At 44.2% G+C, this 26,595-nt stretch overlaps 3 protein-coding genes across 3 annotated transcripts; 2 read left to right on the plus strand and 1 right to left on the minus strand.

Annotated features, from left to right (window-relative positions):
- Nucleotides 1-1,300: 1,300 nt before the first annotated feature.
- Nucleotides 1,301-9,607, plus strand: LOC125553187 (uncharacterized). Its single transcript, XM_087519217.1, has 8 exons — nt 1,301-1,362; nt 1,463-1,929; nt 2,784-2,917; nt 3,227-3,303; nt 3,843-5,446; nt 5,540-5,611; nt 6,388-7,319; nt 7,528-9,607. The coding sequence occupies exons 2-4, from the start codon at nt 1,543-1,545 to the stop codon at nt 3,294-3,296; spliced, it is 591 nt and encodes a 196-aa protein (XP_087375343.1). The 5' UTR covers nt 1,301-1,362; nt 1,463-1,542; the 3' UTR covers nt 3,297-3,303; nt 3,843-5,446; nt 5,540-5,611; nt 6,388-7,319; nt 7,528-9,607.
- A 5,012-nt stretch (nt 9,608-14,619) lies between these two features.
- LOC125554411 (uncharacterized) lies at nt 14,620-15,337 on the plus strand. Its single transcript, XM_048717974.2, has one exon. The coding sequence runs from the start codon at nt 14,741-14,743 to the stop codon at nt 15,101-15,103; it is 363 nt and encodes a 120-aa protein (XP_048573931.2). The 5' UTR covers nt 14,620-14,740; the 3' UTR covers nt 15,104-15,337.
- Nucleotides 15,338-15,860: 523 nt separating this feature from the next.
- LOC147977239 (uncharacterized) lies at nt 15,861-22,393 on the minus strand. The gene is made up of 2 exons (XM_087519931.1): nt 20,263-22,393; nt 15,861-16,211 (listed from the first exon to the last, which is right to left on the minus strand). Exons 1-2 carry the CDS (start codon nt 21,362-21,364, stop codon nt 16,147-16,149), a joined length of 1,167 nt encoding a protein of 388 aa, XP_087376057.1. The 5' UTR covers nt 21,365-22,393; the 3' UTR covers nt 15,861-16,146.
- Nucleotides 22,394-26,595: the final 4,202 nt, after the last annotated feature.

Genomic DNA, 26,595 nt, shown 5'->3' on the forward strand with positions numbered 1-26,595 from the left:
CCGCGCCAGGATTCCCCCCTTCCCCCCCCGAGCGGGGCTTGCCTGCGCCCCTGCTGTGCGCCCATCCGTGCGCCCTGGGTACGTGGCGAGCATCCAGCGCTTCGGCAGCTTTTTCCCTCAAATACGTGTGTTTCCGTTACAAAGCAACTTGCAAATACGGATTGACACCATTCCACTCCCGTAATACTCCCGCCTAATATTAAGGCTCCGCTCCACAACTTGGAGATCCTTGGACAGGAATTTGAAGTGCGGACGACGAGCTTTGTGAACCGTATGCAGCCCAGCTATATGGCGTAGTTCAGACACCTGTCCCGAGCGATGATCTCGAACACCGGCAGGGGATATCGATGTAGACATATGTAGCCTGGCTGGATAGCTCATGAACCGGAGGACGACATCGCCGTAGAGGCGTAGAGCTCGACTTCCATAAGGTAGAAGCCGCGACCGAGCTCGGAAAGGCCAGGCTCGCACAGCTGCAGTCGTTCGCGTAGGAGGGCTCTGTAGTGTCTGCAACGTGAAGGGCGATGGCACACACGCAGCGAGACCGCCATGGCCGCGACGAAAAGGTGCACGACCTTCAGAAGAATGACGTGGGATTGGGAGGGTAGGGAGGAAGCCAATGATGAGCAACCTGCGGTGACTGGGTAAATCAGGACAAATGAACAATGTAGCACGAGGAGGTGCATCAGTAGTTTGACGAGCTACAATCCGGTGCTGGTGGCTCCTTGCCGATGGAATGAACGACGCAACGCGTGCCGGCCCTAGACTACGAGATGCAACCGCGGCCGGGTTTAGGGGCGCCACCAACACATCCTCTGTTTTACATTCCAACGGGTTCGCCGCGTCGTGTAAGCTATGCCCACCAGGGGTGCCTCGTCCATGGCGGAGGCTGCAGCCGATGCACAGCACGACACCTCGACCTGCTAGCTGCATGCGCGTTGGCGAGAAAGTGATGGCAGACAGCGGCGCAAGGAGATGCAGCCGGCGACAATGGGCCGGCGGTGGCCGGCGGACGAATGGCGACGGCCGTCGATGTAGGGACATGGGTTCAGCTCTAGTTAAGTTTGGTTGTGGAAGAAGAGTACGGGTTTTTTTTTTCTTACAATACAAGAATACAGATGCATATTATTGTTCAGTATATGACACGTATTTGCGGGGTTCTTTTACGGAAATAAACGCGCGGAAGGTGCGGGCGGTGCGAAAGCGCTGGATGCTCGCCACTACCCCAGGGCGCACGGATGGGCGCACACCAGGGGGCCGCGGCGGCGCCCCCCCCCCCCCCCCCCCCCCTAAATCTCACTCATCCCTCTCCATTGCTGCGGCCGACCAGAGGGACGCAGGCAGCGGAGCACACCGGCCAAGGTACGTGCAATCTCTCTCTCTCTCTCTCGCTCTCGTACGTATCCAGCCATGCGTAGGTGCGCCCCTGATGTGTTTTGGCAAGTTTGCTGCTGACCTGCAGATCCCCTTTTGTCTTCCTCCCTCAGATCTCCCTCCCTGCACACAGCGACTCAGCGAGGCTCAACATCGACCCATCCATCCATGGCGGCCGTGTCCTCCCAGTCCGGAGTCAACGGCTTCGACATGACCGACATAGAAGACCTCACCAACATAAGCCACATGCTGCGCTCCCTGCTTCCGTTTGCCTCGCCGCCGGAGGTAGCACAGCTGGCGTTTGCGCTGTGGGTGCTGGGCTCCACCACCCTTGTCCTGGCCCTGACCGCCCTGTTCCACCTGCCGCCCGCAGGACCCGTCTTTGGCCGCTGCGCTGCAGCCTACTACGCCATTCTCGGGGTCGTCCTCCTCGTCGCCGTGCCGGTGGAGCTGCTGACCGCGCTCTGCCTGCGCCACAGCCGCGAGGGCCGCCTCCTCGCGTTCGCCTCCTACTGCCTGCCCTGCGCTCACGTGCTCCTCCTCCTCGTCATCTCGGTGGGTGGCTTCGTCCCCTTTAAGCTCTGACTGATCTGCAGAGTTTGCTCCGGTCGATCGGTCGTTCATTTGTTCTGCTTCTGTCAGTGGTCGATCGGTCGTATTACTTGTCGCTCACATGGATGTATCCAGATTATTTTAGTGCTATATACATCCGTTTGAGCCACAACTAATATGGATCAAAGGGAATAGTAGATATATGGTGGGTTAGCGGATGTGAGTCTGTATGCCACGGTGCTGTCCCCGGTCTGCAGAAAAGTAAACAAGTTTTGGTCATCGTGTCCATGTGTTCCATGTATGCACTCTCTTCTTCCTCCCGTATATATGAGGAGGGGTTCGTCAATAAGTATGAATTTGATGTCTGGCTCTGCTTGGATTCAGATTAGCCTGGTATTGGATTCACACTGTTTTCAGTACATTAATTGGCCTGGTATTGGATTCAGATTGTTCTGAGTACATCAATTGGCCTGGTGTTGGGTTCAGATTGTTTGGAGTAAATCAATTGGCATGGTATTGATTCAGATTGCTTTGAGTACACATGAGTTGTCCAAGTATTGGATTCTGGTTGTTTGAGTACACATTAACTGGCCTGGTAATTAGGTCCAGATTAGAGGTGTATGTGCTGAGTAATGCTACTCACCTAAGGGATAATTGAACGATCAACTCGTGTTCTTACCATGTGAATTTTGACCTATGCTATCATCAGTAACGTTGCTCGTGTGTTACGTTGTCATATATTGTTTGTTTGTCTTGCTCTTAATTTATTTATTGCGTAAATGGAAGGTGTGTCAATGTATATGCCTGATAGGGCGTTTTTCAAGGAATTAACGCGCTTTCACTGTTTATCTATTCAGGAATGCTATTCTTGGAAGTTATGTCTCGTAGCATTTCTTCTTCAAGGAAATAATCAAATAAAGCCAATGGTTATCATGTCTTTGGCATGCAACTTAATTTGTTGTCTTTGGAGAGTGCTCATATATAGCTCAAGGTATGTTACTGGCCAATCTTTATGTATGATGTAGCTACGTTTTTCGCAATTCTGTGATATCCTTGCTTAATCAATCTTAGTTAAAACATTACTCTATATGTGCTATGGAAATGACTAATTATCAGATTCATCATGTGCTTTTATTACAAGGAAAAAGTATAGTTTCAGATGTTTCATATTCTAGTGACGCTAGATCTTGTTGGCTCTTGTCTCTTGAAATTGCAAAATGAGTTTTGGCTGCTCCAAAGCAGGAATTAATAGTTTGTTTGCCTGAGGAAGTCACTAAATCATACCCAAGCCTAATTGCAGGGGTCACTTTTTGTCACTCCTGCTCCAGGACTGGGGCACCATGTTGTTACACCTTGCTGGGAGAATATAGTCCTAATGTAATTTTCTTTTGGTCTCTTTTTCCTTCTTTATGAACCCCCCTGTATCTCTCTCACGCAACTCCAATACTGTAATTGCTTCTGCTTGGGTAATATATGGTTCAGGCCGGCGTAAGCCCGCCGTTGATGTGTCAAGAAAAAAAAACTAAGCACCACATGTTACGTTCTAAGTTTTTGAACTGCACGCCTCTATCTAGCTACTGGACATGTGTTCCCTTTACATTTTGTTGTATTGCTGATATTTCATCAGGAAAAATATCAGGCCACTGCATGACAAAGTAAAACATGTTCTCAGTCTCCGGCATAAGGATGCGAAGGATGCCTTTGGTAGTTGTAGTGACTTTGTCAGATTTATTCTGAATGTATTGTAGGAGTATTATATGAGGGTAACTATTTTCAGACAACTGCTTATTGTTCCTAAAATTAAAATGGTGGCACCCTGTTGTTAATTCTGTTGATTACATTCCGAACTGTCATTAGCAGTTGTCCTCTGAATACACAACCCTTATATTCTGAACCGTCAGTGCCTTCTTCTGCAGATGTCTCACAGAATGTGCAGAGCAAGACGTGCTCTGTTCTTTTTTTAAAAGGTCTGCTCTGCATTTTCGCTCAGCGCGGCCACAATTTCCACATGGTCAGCATCGACGTCTTGCCGAAGCAGCACTCAACATGTCAGGTCGGCTTCCAGCAGTATGGCTTCTCCCACACAGTGGTGCGGATCCTGAACTCGCTCGACGTCCTCAACAATGAGGTGCTACACCAGGAGCTCAAGGAGTGCTCCACCTGGCCCACCTTCCGGCAGTACTACATTGACGGTGAGTTCTTCTGCGGGGCGACATCACGGTAAGTATGTATGCACTCTGGCTTTCCTTCTCCCACGAGTATGGTTCAAAATTTTGACTCTCTGTTACAGTACACTATACTCTGCATGGTATTGGAGTATGAATTATTCTATGGGAAATCTGTTTTGTCTAGCATCAGGGCATAGGAATATATTCGTTACTCTGCCATGTTCTGAATTTCTGAGGGCAATGTTGATAGATTTGGCAAATGGAAACATGTACCTGTTTCAGGGAGTATTTAACCAAAAACTACCACATTTCATGGAAACGTGCCCAGAAACTACCACTTTACGATTTTGTGCGGAAAACTACCACTTTTTACCTAATCAGTGGCAAAAAACTACCAAGTCGTGGAACCGCCCGCTTCGCTGCAGTTAATCACGTTTCTGCCAGGCCGGACCCATAGTTCAGGTGCCAGCGTGGCCAACAGGTTTAAGGCATAAAATTTGATCAGGTTTAAGGCAAGATACATCAGTGTTGCTTGTGGCTCAAACCTCAAAGGTATGTGGATTTGTCAATGCGTCATTGCTGCATCCAGCAAATTAGTTCAGATCTTGATATTCAAGAGATAAAGTATGAGTGGAGTGCAGTCAGAGTCACTTTCTTCTTCTCTTTGTCACTGAAGGTTTTTTTTTAAAAAAAACTCGAGAAACTATGGTCGACTCTCAGTAAGGTCGAGATGGAAATAATTCTGAACATGTTGGAACAGGTTCGAGATGGAATGTTTTATCAAGTTAAAAGCCAACAGAGAGTTAAGCCCGTTGCTCCACAATTTATTTGTCAAATAAAGTACTCACCCATAGTCTATGTGTTGGGAGTTGGGATTTGATGCAGGGTTCATCCAGTAGTCCATGCCCAAGAACTCAGCCAAAACTGTTGGGACTAGCGAGTGGTAAGTTTGTTGATGAATACCAGAGAGTAGGGCCATATGGTGTCACAGTCATGCAGTTAGTTGTTAGAGTATCTGGTGAGCCTTAAACACAGATGTCATGGCTCAGTGCCAACACCATTAAGTAATGTCAGCCTCTGGTTTGAGCAAATTATCATGATGCTCATGCTATCTGAAGTCCCGAGGACCAACTTTGCTGTAAACTAAAAAATGTGTTGTCAACTTGTATCATCCAGTTATTACAAAAAACTTGTATCATCAATAGGTTTCCAGGATGGTTTGAAATCTCATGACAACCATTGTAATTTCTTTTTCAGATTTACTCATTAGTAACACATACCACTTGCCAGCTGTTTGGTTCATGAACCCAAGTGTGCTGCAGCACCTTCTTACACCTACAGGATAGGTTATGGTATGGATTATAAGCCAATCCTACTTTTTATTAGTACCAAAAATTCAGGAATGCTATTCTTGGAAGTTAAGTCTTGTAGCATTTCTACTTCAGGGAAATGAAGCCGGTGGTTATCATGTCTTTGGCACGCAACTTAATTTGGTATCTCTGGAGCTGTAGCTCAAGGTCTGTTACTGGCCAATCTTTATATATGATGTAGCCAGACTTTTCACAATTCTGTGATATCCCTGCTTCATCAATCTTAGTTAAAATATATGTGCTATTGAAATAAATGACTAGATATCATTTTCATCATGTGCTTTTATTACAAGATAATGGTATAGTTAGAAATGTTTCATACTCTAGTGACGCTAGATCTTGCTGCTCTTGTCTCATGAAATTGCAAAATGAGTTAAAAATAGTGGTCCGTGAGGATGAGATGGAAGTGGGAATGGTTGTGCTTGTCTGACAAGTCATTGAATTGTAGCCAAGCCTATATGTAGGGGTTACTTTTGTCATTAGGCACCACATGCTACATTCTTAGTTTTTGAACTGTATATGCGTGCCCCTTACATTTTGTTGTACTGCTAATATTTCATCAAGAAAAACATCAAGCCACTGCGTGATAATGTAAAATATGCTCTCAGTCTGTTGCATAAGGATGTCAAGGATGCTCCCGTATCTGAACAACTCATGATTGATGAATAACTCATGATTTCCTGATGAATACAGTTAATATAATCCGTTACTCCTAATAATTACCTGGATTAGTTTTACGGGTATGAAATGGGGATGTAGCTCAAATGGTAGAGCACTTAATCAATGCGTGTAAGAGGCAGGGGGATCGATACCTCCCATCTCCAGTTTAAACTTTTTTTTTCTTTTATAAACAATCGCTTTGTTTTTATCTGCAGGAAATGACCGGCGAATCTCCAGCTGATTGCTTTGTTTTTTATCTGCAGGAAATGACCGGCGAATCTCCACCTAATTGGGCCAAGAACACCCATCGGCTACATTTCTATGAGTCGAGCTCTAGGTCCACGTTTGTGGACCAAACGCTCAGTATTATTTTATATTTTTCATTTTCGATTTTATTTTTTATGTTTGTATCTTTCCTTTTCTCCTACTTTCCCTTTTTGTTTTCCATTTCGCAACATTTACCCAAATTCGGGAACATTATTTAAAATCATGAACAACTTTTTCTTTTCTTTTATAGACGATCACTTTGTTTTTATCTGCAGGAAATGACCGGTGAATCTCCAGGTAATAGCTTTGTTTTTTATCTGCAGGAAATGACCGGTGAATCTCCAGGTAATTGCTTTGTTTTTTATCTGCAGGAAATGACCGGCGAATCTCCAGCTAATTGGGCCAAGGACACCCATCGGCTACATTTCTATGAGTCGAGCTCTAGTCCACGTTTGTGGACCAAACGCTCGCCCATTGGATTAGTATTATTTTATATTTCTCATTTTTTATTTTATTTTTTATGTTTGTTTCTTTCCTTTTCTCCTACTTTCCCTTTTTGTTTTTCATTTCACAACATTTACCCAAATTCGGGAACATTATTTAAAATCATGAACAACTTTTATGCATGAAAATTCAAAAACAATTTCATTGAATTCAAAAAATGTTTATCAATTTTTAAAAATGTTAATCCAATTATAAAAAAGTATAATCAAATTCAAAGTTTCATCATCAAATATGAAAAGTTTTCATCATATATGAAAAATTCTTCATCAAATTCAAAAATGTTCATCCAATTTAAACTTTTTTTCCTTTATAAATGATCACTTTGTTTTTATCTTTATCTGCAGGAAATGACCGGCGAATCTCCAGCTAATTGGGCCAAGAACACCCATCGGCTACATTTCTATGAGTCGAGCTCGAGGTCGAGGTTTGTGGACCAAACGCTCGCCCCTTCGATTAGTATTATTTTATATTTTTCATTTTCGATTTTATTTTTTATGTTTGTTTCTTTCCTTTTCTCCTACTTTCCCTTTTTGTTTTTCATTTCGCAACATTTACTCAAATTCGGGAACATTATTTAATATCATGAACAACTTTTTTTCTTTTATAAATGATCTCTTTGTTTTTATCTGCAGGAAATGACCGGCGAATCTCCAGGTAATTGCTTTGTTTTCTCTCTGCAGGAAATGAGCGGCGAATCTCCAGCTAATTGCGCCAAGAACACCCATCGGCTATATTTCTATGAGTCGAGCTCTAGGTCCACGTTTGTGGACCAAACGCTCGCACCCTGGATTAATATTATTTTATATTTTCCATTTTATATTTTTGATTTTATTTTTTATGTTTGTTTCTTTCCTTTTCTCCTACTTTCCCTTTTTGTTTATCATTTCGCAACATTTACCCAAATTCAGGAACATTATTTAAAATCATGAACAACTTTTATGCATGAAAATTCAAAAACAAATTCATTGAATTCAAAAAATGTTTATCAATTTTAAAAAAAGTTAATCCAATTAGAAAAAAGTATAACCAAATTCAAAGTTTCATCCTCAAATATGAAAAGTTTTCATCATATATTAAAAATTCTTCATCAAATTCAAAAATGTTCATCCAATTTAAAATTAGTTCATAAAATTCAAAAAACATTAATCGATTCAAAAACTATCCATCAAGTTTAAAAAGGTTGATTAAAATTAAAATAATGTTCTTTTTTAGAAATTCGTGCACACTTTTTGAATAGGTAAGCATTTTTCTTAAAATTCATGAATGCTATTTTGAATTCATGAACATTTTTATAAAATAGTGAACATTTTTTAAAATATGGAAACCTATTAAAAATTTGTGAACATTTTTTAAAGTCTGGTCTTTAAATTGTGATGTCAACACATCTTAAGCCTGCCATGGCAACTGTTAAATGGCATGTGAAAAACTAAAAATTGCATGAACACACAGTAAGAAACAGCTATAAATTGCCATGAACACACAGTAAGAAACAACTAAAAATTGCCATGTCATCGCATCTTAAACTTGCCATGGCAAGTGTTAAATGGCACATGAAAAATTCCAAAACTTGTCGTGAAAACACAACTTAATTTGTCATGGCAAGAGAATATTCTAGTTTCTATGGAAAAACACACGTTAAGTTGTCTTATCAAAAAACACATGTTAAGCTTGCCATGGCTAAACAACTAAAGTTATCATGGGGAAACAAATCTAAGTTTACATGTCAAAACATTAACCAAACTATTACCAACAACATGGATATAGTTTGAACCCAAATTCATGCACACACAAAATTCATGCATATGAAGTAAAACAAAAGGAAAAACAGTTTGGCATATACATGAGGATCACCTCATTCGATGAAAATGATGACACAATTACTGAAAATGAAAAACTGCCATCACTAAGGTGCAAGGGAGAACTTCTCCCAATCATCATTTCTACTATTGGTCCTTAGAGGGCACCAAATATCATCTTTATATGGTCATTAACTAACGACACACATTACGTGGAGTTTGCCAGGAGAAAAACACAGTAAAAATGCATCTACTCCAACCTATGACTTTAGCCAGACTAAAATGACATCAAACATGACGAAAAAAATCTCGCCAAAGGCCACTAGGCGTCCATTAGTAGCAACATGTAGAGAGAAAATGGGGGAGGGAATATGCTCACTAGGTGATTCGTTGTCGGTTCTGACGAAGGCCATGGGCACCGCCGTGCTCCTCCTCTTCCTCTGCTCTGCACGTCAAAGCACCAGGGAGAAAGGGCCATGCCGACGTCTCCTTGATGGGAGTTGAGTGCGGTACGACGAGGACGGGCACCATAGGCAACATGCCCGGGAACCACACATATCCCCGTCATCGACGGCGGCCAGCTGGTCCCCGACCTCCCCTGCAAATCTCGACGACGTGGAGTTGGTCAGCGAGGTGCCGAGTCCGGCCCTACAACATGGTGTTGGAAATATGCCCTAGAGGCAGTGATTGTATTATTTATTTCCATGTTTATAATTAAGAGGTAATATTCTATGTTATAACTGCTATGATCCTGGAATTTGTGATTTAGTGAAAAACTCATAAGTACATGTGGAATGATAAACGGTAAAATCTGATTCCTAGTCTTGCCTCTAGGACTAGCTCAAGTGTTGTATGTGATCATGTTTTCCAGATCTTGAGATATTGTTAAGTGTAATGATAGTCTCAAAACAGCTTCGAGAGTATGACATTAGGAGAACGATCAAACTGAATTGACCCAAACTTGTTTGTTATACTTCGAGATCTTATCGTCACAAGTCAATCGATATAATGTAGAGAGTTAACATGTGCTTTTGTTCCTTAGACCATGAAAGTATTGTAGTCACCTCGATGGACTTTGGGGGTTGCTCAAATGTCATCTATAACATGGTGATCATAATGACAAGAGGTTGCGTAGCTCAAGAGTGGGATTTGCTCCTCCGACGATGGAGAGATATTCTTAGGGCCCTCTCAGTGTGACGACATCCATCATCGTCTAGCCAGACACAGGTGACTAAGCACAGGGATGCCAGAAACATGTCAACGAGAAAGAATAACAAAACCGGTAAGAAGGAGATCGGTATAGTGAGCATGAGAATGACTCAAGAGGATACCGATACATCTCACCTCGGGTTTTGTAAAGCATCACGAGGCAAAGGGAATAACACATGATAACCAAAGGTTCACTTGAATATCATTTGTGTAATCATAGGGACCAATATGAATGTCCACAGTTTTGCTATTGGTCATTGAATGAAAGGGTTTTTGTTCATGTCTATGATTTACCGAACTAACAGGGTCATACACTTAAGGGAATAGCGGTCTGCTGAGTGTCAGTGGTGTAAGAGTTATGAGAAAATATTTATGAAATAGTTTTATGAATATCAAATAGTTTCGAGAGAAACCGAAGGCATTTTGGAGTTACCGAAAATGTTTCGGGGAGTACTGGGTAATACGAGAATTAATATATATAAGAGGAAATAGTTTACGGGGACTTAATATAAATAATAAAGGTCTCTAATAATGATTAGAAGGACTCTGCAATCTATCTATACCTACGAATAAAAGAAATATGTATTCTTAGTCCGTTTTGTTATTTTATAGAAAACCCTCTAATGTTTCTAACATTAAACCCGCAGTACATATCAAATGTTTTCTAAAATACTCATATCTTCTAAACCGTAACTTCAAATTTAACATGTTATATATGAAATTTGATTAGAAAAAAAATGTAGAATCTAAATATGATGTTGGAATTGATTAGAAAAATATGTAGAATCTGAATATGATGCTATTTTATCTGTTAGCAATTTTTTTAAAAAATACTATCTAGGCTGCAATGTTAATCAACAATGCACTATCCGTCTTTTTTTCATACCGGTACTGATTAAGATTGGGGATGAACACCTCAGCAAAATCAAAAATTTAGCAATTTGCTAGGGACACCCAATAAATAAGGACGCGCATGACAAAAATAAAAGAAGGGCCCAATAAAGATTGGATGTCCTCTATAAAAGAAATAAAAGAGAAAATATAGAGGAAATCCGATAAAGATGAGATGTTGCGCTATTCTCCTATATATAAGAGGAAAAAAGAGAGGACATGCATGCAAAAAAAGAAGTCATGCATGACAAAAAGATAAAATAAAAAACAAGTTTGATATGATATAAATAGTGATGAAACGGGAACCAATACCTATGACATGTATGGCACGAAATAGTGATGAAGTAGGGGCGCAAGTACCTGCATCCACAGGAGACCATACAAAAGTGTTCTTTTTCAGACAAAAAAAAATCTCTTTTTATGATTAAAAAATTATGCATCTTTTAACTACCTTTTTAGCAACTCTTCATGTATTTAACAAATATGCATGTGAAAAAAGTGTTCAAGAGTTACCCTAAGTTGGTGATTAAACTGAAAACTGCCATTGATGCACATATATCTCTGTAGTGTGCTAATGTGTCATCATTTGTTTTTATCGTTTTTCTTTACTCACCCACAACAACACCCCATTGCAAACATGACATGAATAAATGCATGATTACTTGCCCGTTTCTTTGTATAGATTAAATCTACATGCAAGCCGTATTGAAATAGAACACCTGTAGAATCTTAAACAACACTTTTATAGGTTAAGATCATCTTTGTTTGCGCTGTAATTACAAATTCTCAGATTATAGATCATTTTTTTTGTAAATTAAGAGTGTGTGGTGTTTTTTTTCTCCCCTTGCAATGCACGGGCCTTTTTGCTAGTTTATTTAAAGTTATTGGGTTGATATCTTAAAAAGGCCCAAGAAGGAAAGGTTAATGGGCCATATTGGGCCCATTGGTGGAAGCGCTCCACCTAGGGCTTTTTGGACAAGCCAAATGGGGGAAATGAGAGTCAGAGGAGGAATCCTCCTTGGCAGTTGCGCCAAGGGAGGGGAGCCCCCTCCCCAAGTCAGTCTCCCCCTCTCCCATCTATATATATGAGAGAGGGGGAGCCCCCTGGATATCAAGTCCTTGATTCCGGGCGCCCCTCCTCTCTAGTTCATCTAGTTCTTCGATCTAGATTGATTATCTCTAGTTCCTCATAATAGAGAAACTCTACGCGGTTTTCTTCTCCTCTCTCTAATTATCAGGTAACGTCTAGCTTTGGACGACGAAGCGCTACTGGATCGTGAAGACCGTATGCGTGCAATCCGTAGAGGGCTCATACTTTTGGTCTTTGGTTTGAGGGATCGATTGTGAACGGTTCGAGGGACTTCATCGACGATCTACACCTACTCTCCTTCCGCAGCAACTCGTAGTTGACAACGATCCGATATAAACCTTGTATGCATCTTCATAGTGTTCCTGATTGATCGTAGGACAATTTTTTTGTTTTCTGCTATGTTTCCCAACACGTGGCAGCCGCGACGCATTGCTCCTTGAGGTCGCAGTCTCTCGACCAGCGGTTCGGCCCGACGCTTGGAGCCCTTGCGGCCCAGCCTCCGCAAAATTTGATGAAGTTTGGACATTCGAAGAGCTCGTAGCAAAAAAGACAAATTTTGAATGTTTGAGAAATATTTGAGAAAAACATTGTTCAAGGAGCCCAAGCTTGGAGTGCTCCCAAGGATAGAAAATGCATTGGAAAGGCACAATCCACTATCTCCCTCTTCTTTAATTCCTCCACCTCTAATGAGTTAAGTGCATGTACAAAATGAGTAGACCATGTGTTGAATGTTATTGGGCTTGATTCCCGTGTGATGAGAGAGAAATATTTTTCTCTACTTTAAAGTGCATTAGGAAGATAGAAGTACACTCTTTTATAGACAAATTTCATGCTAAACTTACACTTGTGTGAGGACGGATGGAGTAGGTAAGTTCATTTACGGGGCTATGCATGCAGACGTTTCTAACATGACATGGTACATACTAGAGTCCAGGAGGCACGTCGCGAGCCTTATGAACACCACATGCAGTGGCGGAGACAGGCCTAGGGCAGTTGGGGCTATAGCCCTAGGCCTAGCAACATTTGCCTTTGTAGTTCCTTCTTATAAAATATACAAAATCACTCAAGTGCATCACTCAAGCTAATTTAGCCCTAGGCGTGATCTGATGCTAGTTCCGCCACTGACCACATGCAACAATATCTACCGTGTTATATGGGACTAATAAACCAGGACGAAGCTAGGACTACAGTGCTACATGAAAGCTAACTGCGAACAGGACTAGTTGACAAGCTACATGCATAAAGGAAACTGGGTAGACACCATGGATGCTGCGAAGGTTTTTTTTTCCGAGATGCTGCAACAAAGATACTGCAAAGTGGTGGTCGGCGAAGCAGCTGCAACACAGGCGCCATGCTGCAATGGGGCAAAGATCTTTTTTTTTTTCATTAGAGGAGTTTGGCGAGCTCACGCGGTGTTGCCATGGAAGTGCTGCATTGGTGGCATCACCGTCGCTGCCGTTGACAACATCACCTCTGAGATGAGCTTGGCAGCTAGCAACCATACCGGATGGTATGTACTACTCCCTCCGTTCGGAATTATTCGTCCAAGAAATGAATGTATCTAGATGTATTTTAGTTATAGATACATCCATTCTTGTGATAACTAATTCCGAACAAAGGGAGTACCAGCTACGTATTCTTGTATTTTAGTACTTACAGTTGCCATGGTTGCTCAACTGCAATTGCCATCTCAGGTCAAGTGCGAGATGCCATTTTGGACAATTGCAGCTGTTGTCATGTATGGTCTGGTTTACTATAGTTGCCATGATTTGAAAACTTTAGAGGTTGCCACCTACTAATTATCACTAAGCAGTTGCCATGTATGGTCTGGTTTACAACAGTTGCCATGATTTGAAAACCTTAGGAGTTGCCACCTACTAACACTAGGCAGTTGCTGTGTAGCGCTACAAAAAGACATGACAAAACAACATGTTCGGGTAAAGAGAGAGTTGCCATCTGCTTACAAGCATACTAGGGCAGTTGCCGTGTACCCTGCAAAACACATGGCAACTGACATGTTCGGGTAAAAAAAAAGAGAGAGTTGCCATCTGCTTACAAGCACACTAGGGCAGTTGCCATATACACTGCAAAACACATGGCAACTGACAGTTTGGGTGTAGGAGAGGAGACGAGCATGCGGGCGAGATGGCAAATGCCCACACACTAGCCCTTGTGCGTGAGTGAAAACTGACGTGTGGGCGAACTGCTAAACGCCCACACACCGGCCCCTTCGTGTGGTGAAACGAACGTGTGGACGACCGGGTGAATGCTCACACACCAGCCCAGTCCTATGTGGCACCACAAACATGCCAAGGTTCGTGCACCCATAAAAAGACGCGGATTCACGTGTGTGGGCGAGATGCAAACGTCCACACGTATGGGCGTTAGTGTTTCCGCTTTTGTTTTTTCATTAGAGGAGTTTGGCGAGCTCACGCGGTGTTGCCATGGAAGTGCTGCATTGGTGGCGTCACCGTCGCTGCCGTTGACAACATCACCTCTGAGATGAGGTTGGTACCAGCTACGTACTCTTTGCTGAGAGGCCGATCCACCTCTTTCGTGCCCTGGTCGGAGTTGTCGACGTTGCACGCGTACGCCTGGTAACGGGCAAGTCTCCAACTCGTTTCCCTTAACTGAACTGGAAAAGTCTCTTTCTTGAAGGTCAAGTTAGGACACAGGCCGGATTCGGACCCAAATTAAATCTGATCGTTCCTCAACTACTATAAGTACAAGACCCGGCACCGAGGCCCTGGACCCTAAACCCACGGAGAGACTCTCGAGGCCTAAGAAACCCTAGCGATCCTCCTCTCGAGACCCGATCGATCGACGTCCCAACCGAGAGCTAGCGGCGGCCAGCATCACATGGAGTCGGCGATGACGACGTGGACGGCCGTGGCGTCGTCGGTGGCGGACCAGGGGCGGAAGCTGGCGGCGGCGGCTGGGCCGACGTGCTCGACCGTGGCGGAGAAGGGGCGCCAGGCGTGCTCGACCGCGGCGGAGACGGGGCGCCAAGCGTGCTCGTGCGCGGCGGAGGTGGGGCGCCAGGCGGGGACGGTGGCCTGGAAGCTGACGCGGAGCACGGGGAAGGCAGCGTGGATCGCAGGGACGAGCTTCCTGGTGCTGGTGTTGCCGCTCATGATCCTGACGGACCGTGAGGCCGCGTTCAACGAGATGGATAACGCGCGGACAGAGTACCAGACCCTCTTGGGCCCTCCTTCCTGGTAGTTGTCGCCGCCCGACGTCGTCGTCAAGGAGTGCTGGCAGTGTTAGGGGTTTTCGATCTAGCTAGATTTTTTGCTTGTTTGATTTACTTGTCCTGGGGTAGCAAAAGTAGTAGCAGTAGTGGTGGTGGTTTTGGATCGAGACAACTCTTGTGGATTTTGCTCAGCGATTTGCTTCTCGGTTTGGATCAAATATCGTTTGTGTGTTCCGAAAACAAGTAAGCAATTGGTTCAGTTATGCTTGCAAATCATCAATTTTTCTTCCTCTTCCACAACATTGATTACACAACTGCTGGAAACATTATCTCTTGGGGACGGCCGTCGATTAGCAATCCTGATAATGAGTATGGTGATTGTCGTGGGGTCCTGAATTAATTACAAGTACTCACCCATGGGTTGTTGACTATCAAACCTTTTCCCCCGCAAAAAAAAAGAGAAGACTATCAAACCTTTCTTTGCAACGCTCAAATGATGATTATGCATATGTGGCAACTAAAGAAGCATGTACTCTAGCGTGGCACGATTGTTGTAAGCTATGTTGCTTGTCTGTGTGTTAGGAGAACAGTTTTTCTGTTGTTGCCCGTTCCTCTGTCATGTATGTACCTTCTCTGTTCTCTCTGTCATCTGCCTTCAGTACATGGAGCACCATCAGGTCAGCAATGCACGTTTCCACACCTGCATATACATGTTGCAGAATTACTGTGCATTTGGTTCTTTACTTTGACTCAATTTTTTTTTTGATCAAAGAAGGGTTCCCCCCTTCCGATTTTCATTACTGAAAACCAAACATTACATAGTTATCACAATACCAACAGCAAAAGACAGGTTCAACATCCAAACGCCCAGAAACAAAGTCTCCAGTCACCCATACAAGGCCAACAGGGGCAGCAAATTCTGATCGACACAAACTAAAATAAGAAAAAACTGATAAAGCTAGCTACTAGCAGGCCTACAAAGACTTAGAACAGCAGCAAAATAAGGTGTTGCAGCCATCATCCAGGGAGCCTTGCCACATTAAGTCTCCATCCCTGCCCTGCTGTGTACACCTCACTTGCTGCCCGTTCTAGTATTCTTGCCCCCAGTTCCAGCAGTTTTTTTGGCGGCTCCTTTGTCTGCAAAATAGACCAATCAAGCAACCATCGGACCATTAGTTTGATAATCTGCAAAGGATCATTAATCTTTTTTTTCTCAAAGACAATTGCATTTCTGCTTTTCCAGATAGCCCAAAATAAAGCAGAGACACCAACCAGCACCATTTTCTTGTCTTCCTTATTGAATTTGTTTATCCATCCCCCAAAACAATCTTTCACATTTAAAGGACTAGTTTTCAAGCCACACACACATCTGACCAAGCTCCACAGCAAGGATGCTGCAGAACATTTGAACAACAAGTGATCAATTGATTCATTTTGTCCACAAAAAACACATTCTTTTCCTCCCTTCCATCCTTTTTTAAGTAACACATCCCTAGTTAAGATGCTTTTTTTATTCACTAGCCACAAGAAGACTTTTATTTTGGCAGGGACTTTAATTTTCCACAAATATTTCTGTGGAAATTTAATCCCAGATGTAATCATCTCCTTGTATAATGATTTAACAGAGAATTTCTTATCAGCAGTGAGGGTCCATTCAATTTTGTCTTTCCCCCCATTCATTTCTATCATTTCACATCTACTTTTCAAAGCATTCCACAAATCTAAAGTTTCTCCATGCAAAGTTCTCCTGAATCTAAACCCCTTCCATCCTTTTTGGATGGCCTCATATACAGTGATTTTATGCTCAAAGCAAATGTCATATAATCTAGGATAAGCATCTTTCAAGGGCTTATCATCTATCCAGGTATCCTCCCAGAACCTAATATTCTTTCCCTCCCCAGGTTTTTTTAACAAATTTGTAAAAAAATTCCTTAATATTCAGAAGACTAGTCCAGAACTGAGATTCTCCTGGCTTTTTTTTCCATCAGAGCCAGACATTCCTTCTTCCCATATTTTCTCTTTAAAACATCTTGCCACATCCCCTCCTCTGTTTCCATTTTCCAGAACCACTTAGCTAATAAAGCTATATTCATGACTTCTAAATTCAGAATCCCCAGCCCCCCTATTTCCCTGGGTAAGCAACATTCTTTCCAGTTGACTAAGTGGTATTTTCTAACATTTTCATCCTCTTGCCATACCAGTCTTGCCCTGTAAAAATCAGCTTTTTTGATGATTCCTTTTGGAACAGCATAAAAGGACATCATGAACAATGGAATATTGGTCAAACAAGCTTGTACTAGGGTAATCCTACCAGCAATAGATCCTAGCAGTTTCCCCTGCCAACACCCACATCTTTTCTCAATTTTATCTGTAACACAACTCCAATGAATGTTTCTGATCCTAGAGTCAGACACAGGCATCCCCAAATATCTAATAGGTAAATCTCCCATTTTGCAAGTTAATATTTCCTGATAAAGTAATTGCTTCTCTTTAGCTTTACCAAACAACATCAACTCACTCTTATGGAAGTTTATTTTTAACCCAGACATCTGTTCAAAGGCCCCCAAAATGAATTTGAGGTTTCTTACACTGGTTTCATCATCTTTAAGCAAAAAAATGGTGTCATCGGCATATTGCAACATATTTACACCTTTATTTTCATTATTCCCCAAGACTCCCTTAACAATGTCCATGTTTATGGCATTATTCATTAGAACTGCCAAAGCATCTGCAACCACATCAAATAGCAGTGGTGACATAGCATCACCCTGCCTTAAGCCTTTATAGGTTTTAAAGAAAGGTCCAATCTCATCATTAACTTTGATTCCTACATGTCCTCCTCTCATTGTTTCCATCACCCAATCACACCATTTATCAGGGAAACCTTTTTGTTTTAGCATCTGTATAACAAAGGGCCATTTAATTTTATCATAAGCTTTTTCAAAATCAACTTTAAAAACCAAAGCATCTTCTTTATCTTTATGAAATGTGTTCAAGGCTTCATGTAAAATAACCACTCCCTCCATAATATATCTCCCTTTGATAAATGCAGTTTGTGTTCTGGATATGACACGTGCAACACATTTTGTCAACCTGTTCATCAAAACTTTTGTGATTATTTTGAAACTCACATTTAACAAGCAAATAGGCCTGAATTTTTGTATTTGTTTGGCATCATTAGTTTTTGGCACCAAGGTAATGATGCCATAGTTAATCCTAGCAATGTTGATATCCCCCCTGGCAAACCCCTCAACTAAAGCTTTTAGTTCCCACTTAACCAGATCCTAGAAATCCTGGTAAAAATCTGCAGGGATCCATCAGGTCCAAGGCTTTTATTTCTTTTCATCCCCATAACCACTTGATGAATCTCATCCAAGGAAAAAGGGGACAGCAATTCCTCTTTATCCTGTGCAGATATTTTTTCCATTTCCATATCTCTCAAGGATATATTGGATTCCTCGGGATGCCCAAACAGATTTTTGTAGAAGTTAGTGATATATTCCATCAGATTATCATCCCCTTCAATAGTCCCTTCATCTTGTTCTAAAGAAATTATTCTGTTTTTCCTTCTTCGCCCATTCACTTTTGCATGATAGTATCTAGTGTTTCCATCTCCATCTCTTATTTCTTTATCTTTGTATCTCTGAATCCATTTCATTTCCTCTTGTGTCATAATTCTCTTCAGTTGTGATCTAAGCTCTTTTTGCTCAGTTCTATCTGCAGCAGACATCCCCATTCTTTCTGCTCTTTTATCAATCTCATCCAATTTTTTTTATAATTTCTATTTTGATTTTTTTGTACCAAGCATCCACATTTTTATTCCACCCCTTGGCTTTTTTCCTCAATTCCCTCGTCCTTGACTGCCATCTATCTAACACATCTCCTTTGAACTTTTTATTCCAGGTTTTATGAATCAGTTCTTTGAAGCCCTCTCTCAAAAACCACCCATTCTCATACCTGAAAATGTATTTGGTAATATGTGTTTCCCCTGTATCCAAGAACAGGGGAGTGTGGTCAGAGATCTCCCTGGCCCAAGCTTGCAATATAGCAAAAGGATATTTTTCCTCCCATGCAGGACACATCAGAACCCTGTCTAGCTTCTCAAAAGTAGGGTCCTCCGGGTTATTAGCCCAGGTGTATTGCCTACCATTCAGAGGAAGTTCTCTTAATCCAGCTTGTTCAATAATAGCATTGAATAAAAAGGGCCATTGCTCATTTATCATAGGTTTGTTTTTCTCTCGGCTGTTTCTAATAATGTTGAAATCTCCTCCAACCAAACAGGGTAGAGGATTGTCATGATAAAGTCTAGCTAGTTCAGCAAGGAAACTAGCTTTCCCTTCCTTCTAAGCATCTCCATATACTGTGACTAAATTCCAGTGCATTTTAATATTCTTGTCAAAAACTAAAACTCTCGGGAAATATTGCCCCTTTTCAATGTGTTCAACATCAAACATATCTTTATTAATGCCCACTAGTATTCCCCCTGACATTCCTCTTGGGGGGTTCCAAAACCATTGGTAATTTCTCCCCCCACACAAATTGTGCAATTCATTTTTGGTAAAATCTTGCTTAATAGTCTCAGATATCCCCACAAAGTCCAGTCTATGATCTATGATCATTTCTCTAACATATCTTTTTTTGTGATCTTGCCCAATGCCTCTAACATTCCAAAAAACCCCCTCATTTTAAGTATTTTTTAACAATCACTGTCTACCAAAAAACAATATATACTTTTTTAGGATTTGAGAGACTAATAAGTCCTCTTCCCTTTTTTTCCTTCTCAGAACCCCAATCCCAACAGTCTGCTTCACACAGCTCAAAGATGGTGAGCTTTTTCTACCTCCTTTTTTCCCAGAAAACAATCCTTTAATATTTTTATATTGTAGTTCCTCAATGTCAGCATCAGAGTGTTCTAAATCAGAACATAACTCATCAACATTTACATCTCCAGTATTTATATATACTGGTGTGTCACTACCTTCTTCCATATATCTTTTTGTTTCCCCTGCCTCATCAATCTTTTCTCTTTTAATACTTTGGAAGTAAATCTCCCTTCTAGCTCTCTCCATTTTGTTGATAATATCAACATTCTTTTCAATCATGTCAATAGAACATCCTAAATCAATCCCCACCATAGAACTAATTTGCAACAATGAGGGGTTAGCAAATTCAAAAGTAGAATCCTTACCATAATTGTCCCTTTCCTCAGCTCTGATCTTAGCCATCTCTTCTATTTTCTGATCTTCTTTTCCTTTGTTTCTGAGGCTCCTTTTAATTTCCACTTCTTTTTCCTCTCCCTCTGTTTCTGCGACCTCCACACCATGAAGGTCTGCCATTCTCTCTCCCAGGGTGCCAATTGATTCCTGACTAGCATTATAATCAGTTGGTTCATTGTACTTCCCAGATTCAGTTTCACTTTTCCTGTGCTGGTTTTCCTTATCATAATCCTCCAAATCCATGTTAGCCAGCTCCATTTCATATTGCTCCCTGTTAACTGCTTCTTGGACTAGCTTCTGAATCTTTTTTTGTTGTTGGTTCATCTTGATCTGCATATTGCATTGCTTTTCCTCAAGCTCCTTAATTTTTTGCTCATATTTGGCCCACAATGCTTGATGTCTAGCTTTATCTTCTTTTAAGATCTTGACTTTGGTGAACAAAATGTCATTCTCTTTTTGCCACTTTTTTTTCTCATTATGCATCTCATCCTGCCACTGTTGCATGTTCTCCTCCATAAGCTTCTTCATCTTATTCATTTTCCCATCCACTTCCTCACTTTGTTTGAGTGACAAGCATCCTAGTGAAATGGCCCTGTGATCATTGTCTTCTGCCCTGATTCTCTTCCTGCTGTCTGCCTCTCCTTCTCCTTCTTCTAGGTTATGTAAACTTCCATTTTTTCTTTTCTCCTCCTTATACCAGCCAACTTCCACCACCATCTCTAACTCCACACCCACCCTGAACATGAGCAGATCAGGGGCAGTGATTTCCACATGGGGTGGGATCTTCTCCACATCTCTAATCCCACATTTGACCCTAACTTTTTCTTCATTGACTGTGTCCATGTCTACTTCTAACACAGGCCCCACTGCAGCAGAGACTTCACATATACCCAGGAAATGTCTGAAGCAGTCAGGCACCTTACTTATCCTCACCCAGACAGCATGCATTTTCCCCACAGCTTGATGATCCAAAGACCAAGGCTGGACCTTGATGACCACCCCAGTACCAAGCAGATTGAAGTCATTGAATTTAGCCAGCTCTACCAGTTTAGCCTTATTAGGGAATCTCATCATGAAGCCAGCTTGTCCAAACTCCTTAACTCTCCACTACCATCCCCAATCAAACATCTCTCCCAAGGCCTTAGTAAGCTCAGTTTCATTAATTTTCCCTTCTCTAACTATCACCACACCCAGGGGATTGGTGTGTTCAGCAACAAGCATGTCTTTATAGCTTTGGACCAACAGGATTCCCAGCCCTTTAGCAGCATATCCAACATATTTTGGGACTGGTTTTATTTGTTTCAGCAAGTTGCATTCACTGGTGATGTGATTCTCCCTACCACAAACCAGACAATGTCCCACTCTACACTCCCTGGTAGAGTGTCTTGGATCCTTGCATTTGCCACACACCTGCTTGTTAACTCTCTCCCCTCCCCTTCTATTCTCATCTAGATTGATCTGCCAGTTGTTTTTTCCACCCTGTTTCTTCATATCCACAGTAAGATCCTGATCTCCTCTCCTATCAGCTTTCTGCAAATTACCACTCTTCCCTTCTTCTCTCCTCAGGGTCTCCTTACCAGGCTGGCTTTCCATTGGTTTTCCAAATGATCTTTCAACAATATCTTTTTCTTCTCCTTTCAATCCCTGAACTAATTGAGATAGCAGGGTAGCCAACAGCTGCTGCTGAGCACTCTGATCTTTCTGTGACTGCCCCTCTTTCTCCCTCTCCTTTTCCACTTCCGAGCTCTCTGCCCTATCAATTTCCTTCTCACTTCTGCTATCCATCGCCTCTTTCTTCCCTGTCTTGGCTTGCCATTTCAGTGTTTCACCCCTTTCCTCTGCAGCAAATTCTTCTTCCTCTCCCTCTCCTCTGCCACTCCCATTACCTATGCCAAATCTGCCATTACCCCTTCCCAAGCTGCCAAATCTGTCAGTCATCGCATGTCTCCCTCTAGCCCAACCCCCTCCTCTGTTGCTGTAGTTGAATCTACCTCTGGCAAAACCTCCCTCTCCTCCACGGTTGAATCTAGGGCCTCCAAACCCTCTTCCTAGGTTTCCAGCCATATTTTCCGCTGGCGGCGGCACGGTGGGAAGGGGGAGGAAACCTACCTGATGAGGTTGACTAGTCCCATCTCCCTCACCCCTACTTATAGCATCCCTCCCACCAACACCTTCCTGGGCCGTGGTGTCCATCAGCCCATTGGGCCCCCATCCCACCAAGCCCAACTCCAGGTCCACATTTAAATCCTTCCCTATCGAGCCCCCAAAAATAATCAGGGGTCTCCCCATGGTATTCTCCTCCCCTCTCCTTTTTACTTTTCCCATTGGGATGTCATGTACTCTAACTGGATGCCCATGAATCACTATATCTCCAAAATCAACCCCAACAGAATCAAACCACGGGGGAATAGGATGTATAGCATCCTTTTTCATATGCTCACAGACTGTTTGTGCATCAATTCTAACATCCCTACCATTATTGTCAGCAAATTCTTTTTCATTCTCATTTATGTTAATCTTATGTAACCCATCCCCATCCCTCTCTAACCACTCTTTGCAGTCATCTGCATTTTGGGATTTTAACCCATTGCTCTCATTATATTTTTTCCGAAGCCTAGCATTCCCTTTGGATCTTCCCATTTTAACACCATCCACCTCAATTAAAGCAGTAGATGCTAAGTATTTGGGATTTGGAAGCATACCTTTATTGCAGAAATTGGGAATCCCCTCCTCCTCCGCCTCGGAGCCCTCACCGGCCAGCAACCAGAAACGATTCCCGGCCGGCAAGAACCCTACTGGCAGCGGGAGAGGGCAAGGAGGCGAGATGAGCGCCTGGGGAAGTGGGGGGAGCGGCGAGGGAGAGTTGTTGGAGTCGCCGTCGCCCTCCTGCGTCTTGGCGTAGCCGTCACCGCCATCTCTTCCTCCTCGTCCTCCTCGATCTCGATGGGGAACCATCTGGACCCCGGGGCTGGAATCCCCATCACCGCCTGCGGCTGCGCCTGCTGTTCCTCCTGCGGCTACGGCACCGGCATCCCCTGCGGCTGCATCGGCGGCGGCGCTCTTGGCTGGATCAGGCGATAGCGGAGAGAGCGAAACACTTTCCACTTCTCCCGCTGCACCGGATCCAGCGATTCCGCCTCCAACATCGCCCAGAGGAGGACCCCCATCGCCGGCTGCCTGTCGTAGTTGGGGAAGCAGCGGAGGGTCTCTTCCCCCCTGAGCATATCCCTCACCATCTCGGAGGCGTCGTTGAGGGTCTTCGCCGTCGGGAACCACCGATCGATCTCTCGAAGCCTCCCCATCAGCACCTCGTCGCTGGCCGCCAGCGCCCACATCTGCTGCTGGCGTGTCGTCATCGAACCCTAGGTTTGTGAGCTGCTCAGCGTCGAGGCGATTTTGGATCGGATCTACGAGGGGGGAGGTAGTGAAGGAAGTGGAGAAAAGCCGATGCGTCGGCCAGATATCCCCTCTCCCCTCCCCCTCGTCGCCATTAATCACCTCGGGAACCGCCTCCAAAGCGCCCCACCCGTCAGCCGTTGCAAAACGCGCTAAGTGGCAGGGGAACGCCACCATCCGGCCCATCCTGATCTCCTCATCCTCCGGCCAGCTTCGGGCATCCACCACCACCTCTTCGCCGTCGACGAGCTCAAGCCGCTGCCCCCGCCGACGGATCGCGCCCGGCCGAAATATCAGCAGCGCCGAGCCCAAGTTGGGCACATAGTCGCAGCGGACTCGCCGATCCCGCGAGACGCGTGCGTCGCACGGGAAGCGTGCGTTGCACGGGAGCGTGTCGCTCGAAGCCATCCTCTTCACCCGGGAGTAGTATCCTTTCCACTTTGACTCAATTTTGTCTGTGATTCATGATACTATGCAAGAGAGTACCTTGAACGCCATACATATTTTGTGCTAGTTTCTTTCCTTTCCTCACCAGCACGATTTGGCCACCTACACCTTGTCACTTCTCATGTCCTGCTTTTTTTTCGAACCACACGGAAAAACTGCATGTGTATTCATTAACAAAGGAGAAGATACAAGCTAACGAAGGCCCGACTGACTATACGCCAGGTACCTAAAAATAAAATTGCATCGGTCGCTTTCATCCAGGGCCCTTAGATCTTCATCCAACAGTGGAAAAATAAATTGTGGTACTGTTCATCTTCAACCTCCATCGTCTTCTTCCTCCCGTAGCTACCAGCCAACCCAGGCCTAACCACACACACACACACACACACACGCGCACACACACCGCCGTGCTGGCCATCACCTTGGCCATCCCTCTAGAAGCCCCGCCGCACCGGAAAACAACACCGGCGATCCCTTGCACCCCTACCCCCTAAGATAGATAATGGGGCCACCATGGCTTCCCCCTAAGTAAATACGGGGTTGTCTACTCCGGCGAGGTCCGACGTGAAGGTAGGAAGAAGGTGGCTGATGCGAGAATTTTTTTTCAGGTACATGAGAAAAGCAAAACCAAAAAGCTAAACAACGAGCACAAAGGACCAGCTCAGGCATTGCTGTGTGTTCCCGAGTGGCTGATTGGCTGTGCGATCTCCATGGATGGTGTCGTGCTTCCCATTCGGCGGTGCGTTGCTCCATCCTTTACTCTACAAGACCGCCCTGTCACGACCCTCTGTCAGAAGCTTGTCCCCTTCCATCACGGGAGCACACCCCCCCTCCCCCGCCGCCCCCAACTTCGAGACCCTCTATCGTCATCCCTAAGGGACACCCCACTTCATGCTGGATCGGGCGACCGATCGTTATCCTCAGGATCTGATTGGTTGCTATGCCGTTTTGCTTTGCCAGATTCAGGCGCCTCATCGTCTGATATGGTTTTTTTGCTGATGTCATATTGTCCTTGGCCGGATTTGGTCATTCAGGTCGTCGGGGACATGTGCAGCGCTCCATGTGGTGCTTGTTTTGGTCGTGAAACTGGTCATCATTGGGCAGACACTACCGGAACAGGGCTCTAAGCCGACAGCCAAATGTATGCCGACGGCCACCGTCGGCCTAACCAGAGCTATGCCGACAGCTAAGTCCTGGCCGTCGGCGTACAATGGCCGTCGGGCTATCCCCGTCTACGCCGACAGCAGCCGTCGGCACATAGCAGCCGTCGGCTTATCGCAGACTACGCCTACAGCTGCCGTCGGCATATATAGGCTGTCGGCATATATGCGGGCCCGCCGACAACACTCATCACGGCCGGCTAACGACGTCAAATCTATGCCGACGGCCGTGACGGGTGGCCGTCGGCATAGATACGGGTGACACGTCACCGATCCAGAGCGCACCGACCAGGACATATGCCGACGGCAGCCGTCGGCATAGCTGACACGTCATCGATCCGCGGCGCTGTCCATCTGCCCTGGCCGCAGCTGCCGTCGGCATAGTTTTTTCCTTTTTTTCTTTTTCCCATATAGTATTATTATTATTAGTATTAGGCATACAGTATGTGTTAATAAGCATACATATAGATTGTGTTAATAAGCACACATATAGTATGTGTTAATAAGCATACATATAGTATGTGTTAATAAGCATATAGTATGTGTTAATAAGCATACATATAGTTTTTTTTTTCTTTTTCTTCACTGTTTTCTTTATTATTATTATTTAACTAACTTACATACAGTATGTGTTAATAAGCATACATACATTATTTTTCGGTTCTGTACAGAGCGGTGTGACCCCTCTCACGAACGGTGCCGCCGCCAGCCGGCAACTGGAATGGGGAACAACCGCATCGGGTCTATACGAAGGGGACTTTGCTCCAAGTGTTCATATATATCGGATGACCTACCACAATCAGATGGTGTTGTGGCATGTCCGAAGAGGCCGCACGCGTCTCCGGTGCGTGGCCCCCCTCACGGACGGCGCCGCCGCCGGCACCTGGAGAGGGGAAACTACCGCATCGGGTCTACACAGAGTGGATTTAGCTGTGGGTTTGGCCCAGATGTTGCTCCCCGGTGTCCCTCTGGGCCGACCCGACACAACCGGGTGGAGAGGTCCACTGGTCAAAGCCCATCCGTGCAAAGTCAAAGGGCTAGATCCCATGGTCAACCGCTCCAGGGTTAGGCGGGACGGGGGCCCTGGGGGGTAGCAATGCCACCGGAGCGTCGTACCGGGCCCTCATACATGCGGGGTGGTGTTGTGGCATGTCCGAAGAGGCCGCACGCGTCTCCGGTGCGTGGCCCCCCTCACGGACGGCGCCGCCGCCGGCACCCGGAGGGGGGAAACTACCGCATCGGGTCTACACGGAGTGGATTTAGCTGTGGGTTTGGCTCAGATGTTGCTCCCCGGTGTCCCTC

This window comes from Triticum urartu, chromosome 4A (assembly GCF_056163025.1).
Source record: "Triticum urartu cultivar PI428250 chromosome 4A, HENAU_Tu73, whole genome shotgun sequence".
Taxonomy (NCBI): domain Eukaryota; kingdom Viridiplantae; phylum Streptophyta; class Magnoliopsida; order Poales; family Poaceae; genus Triticum; species Triticum urartu.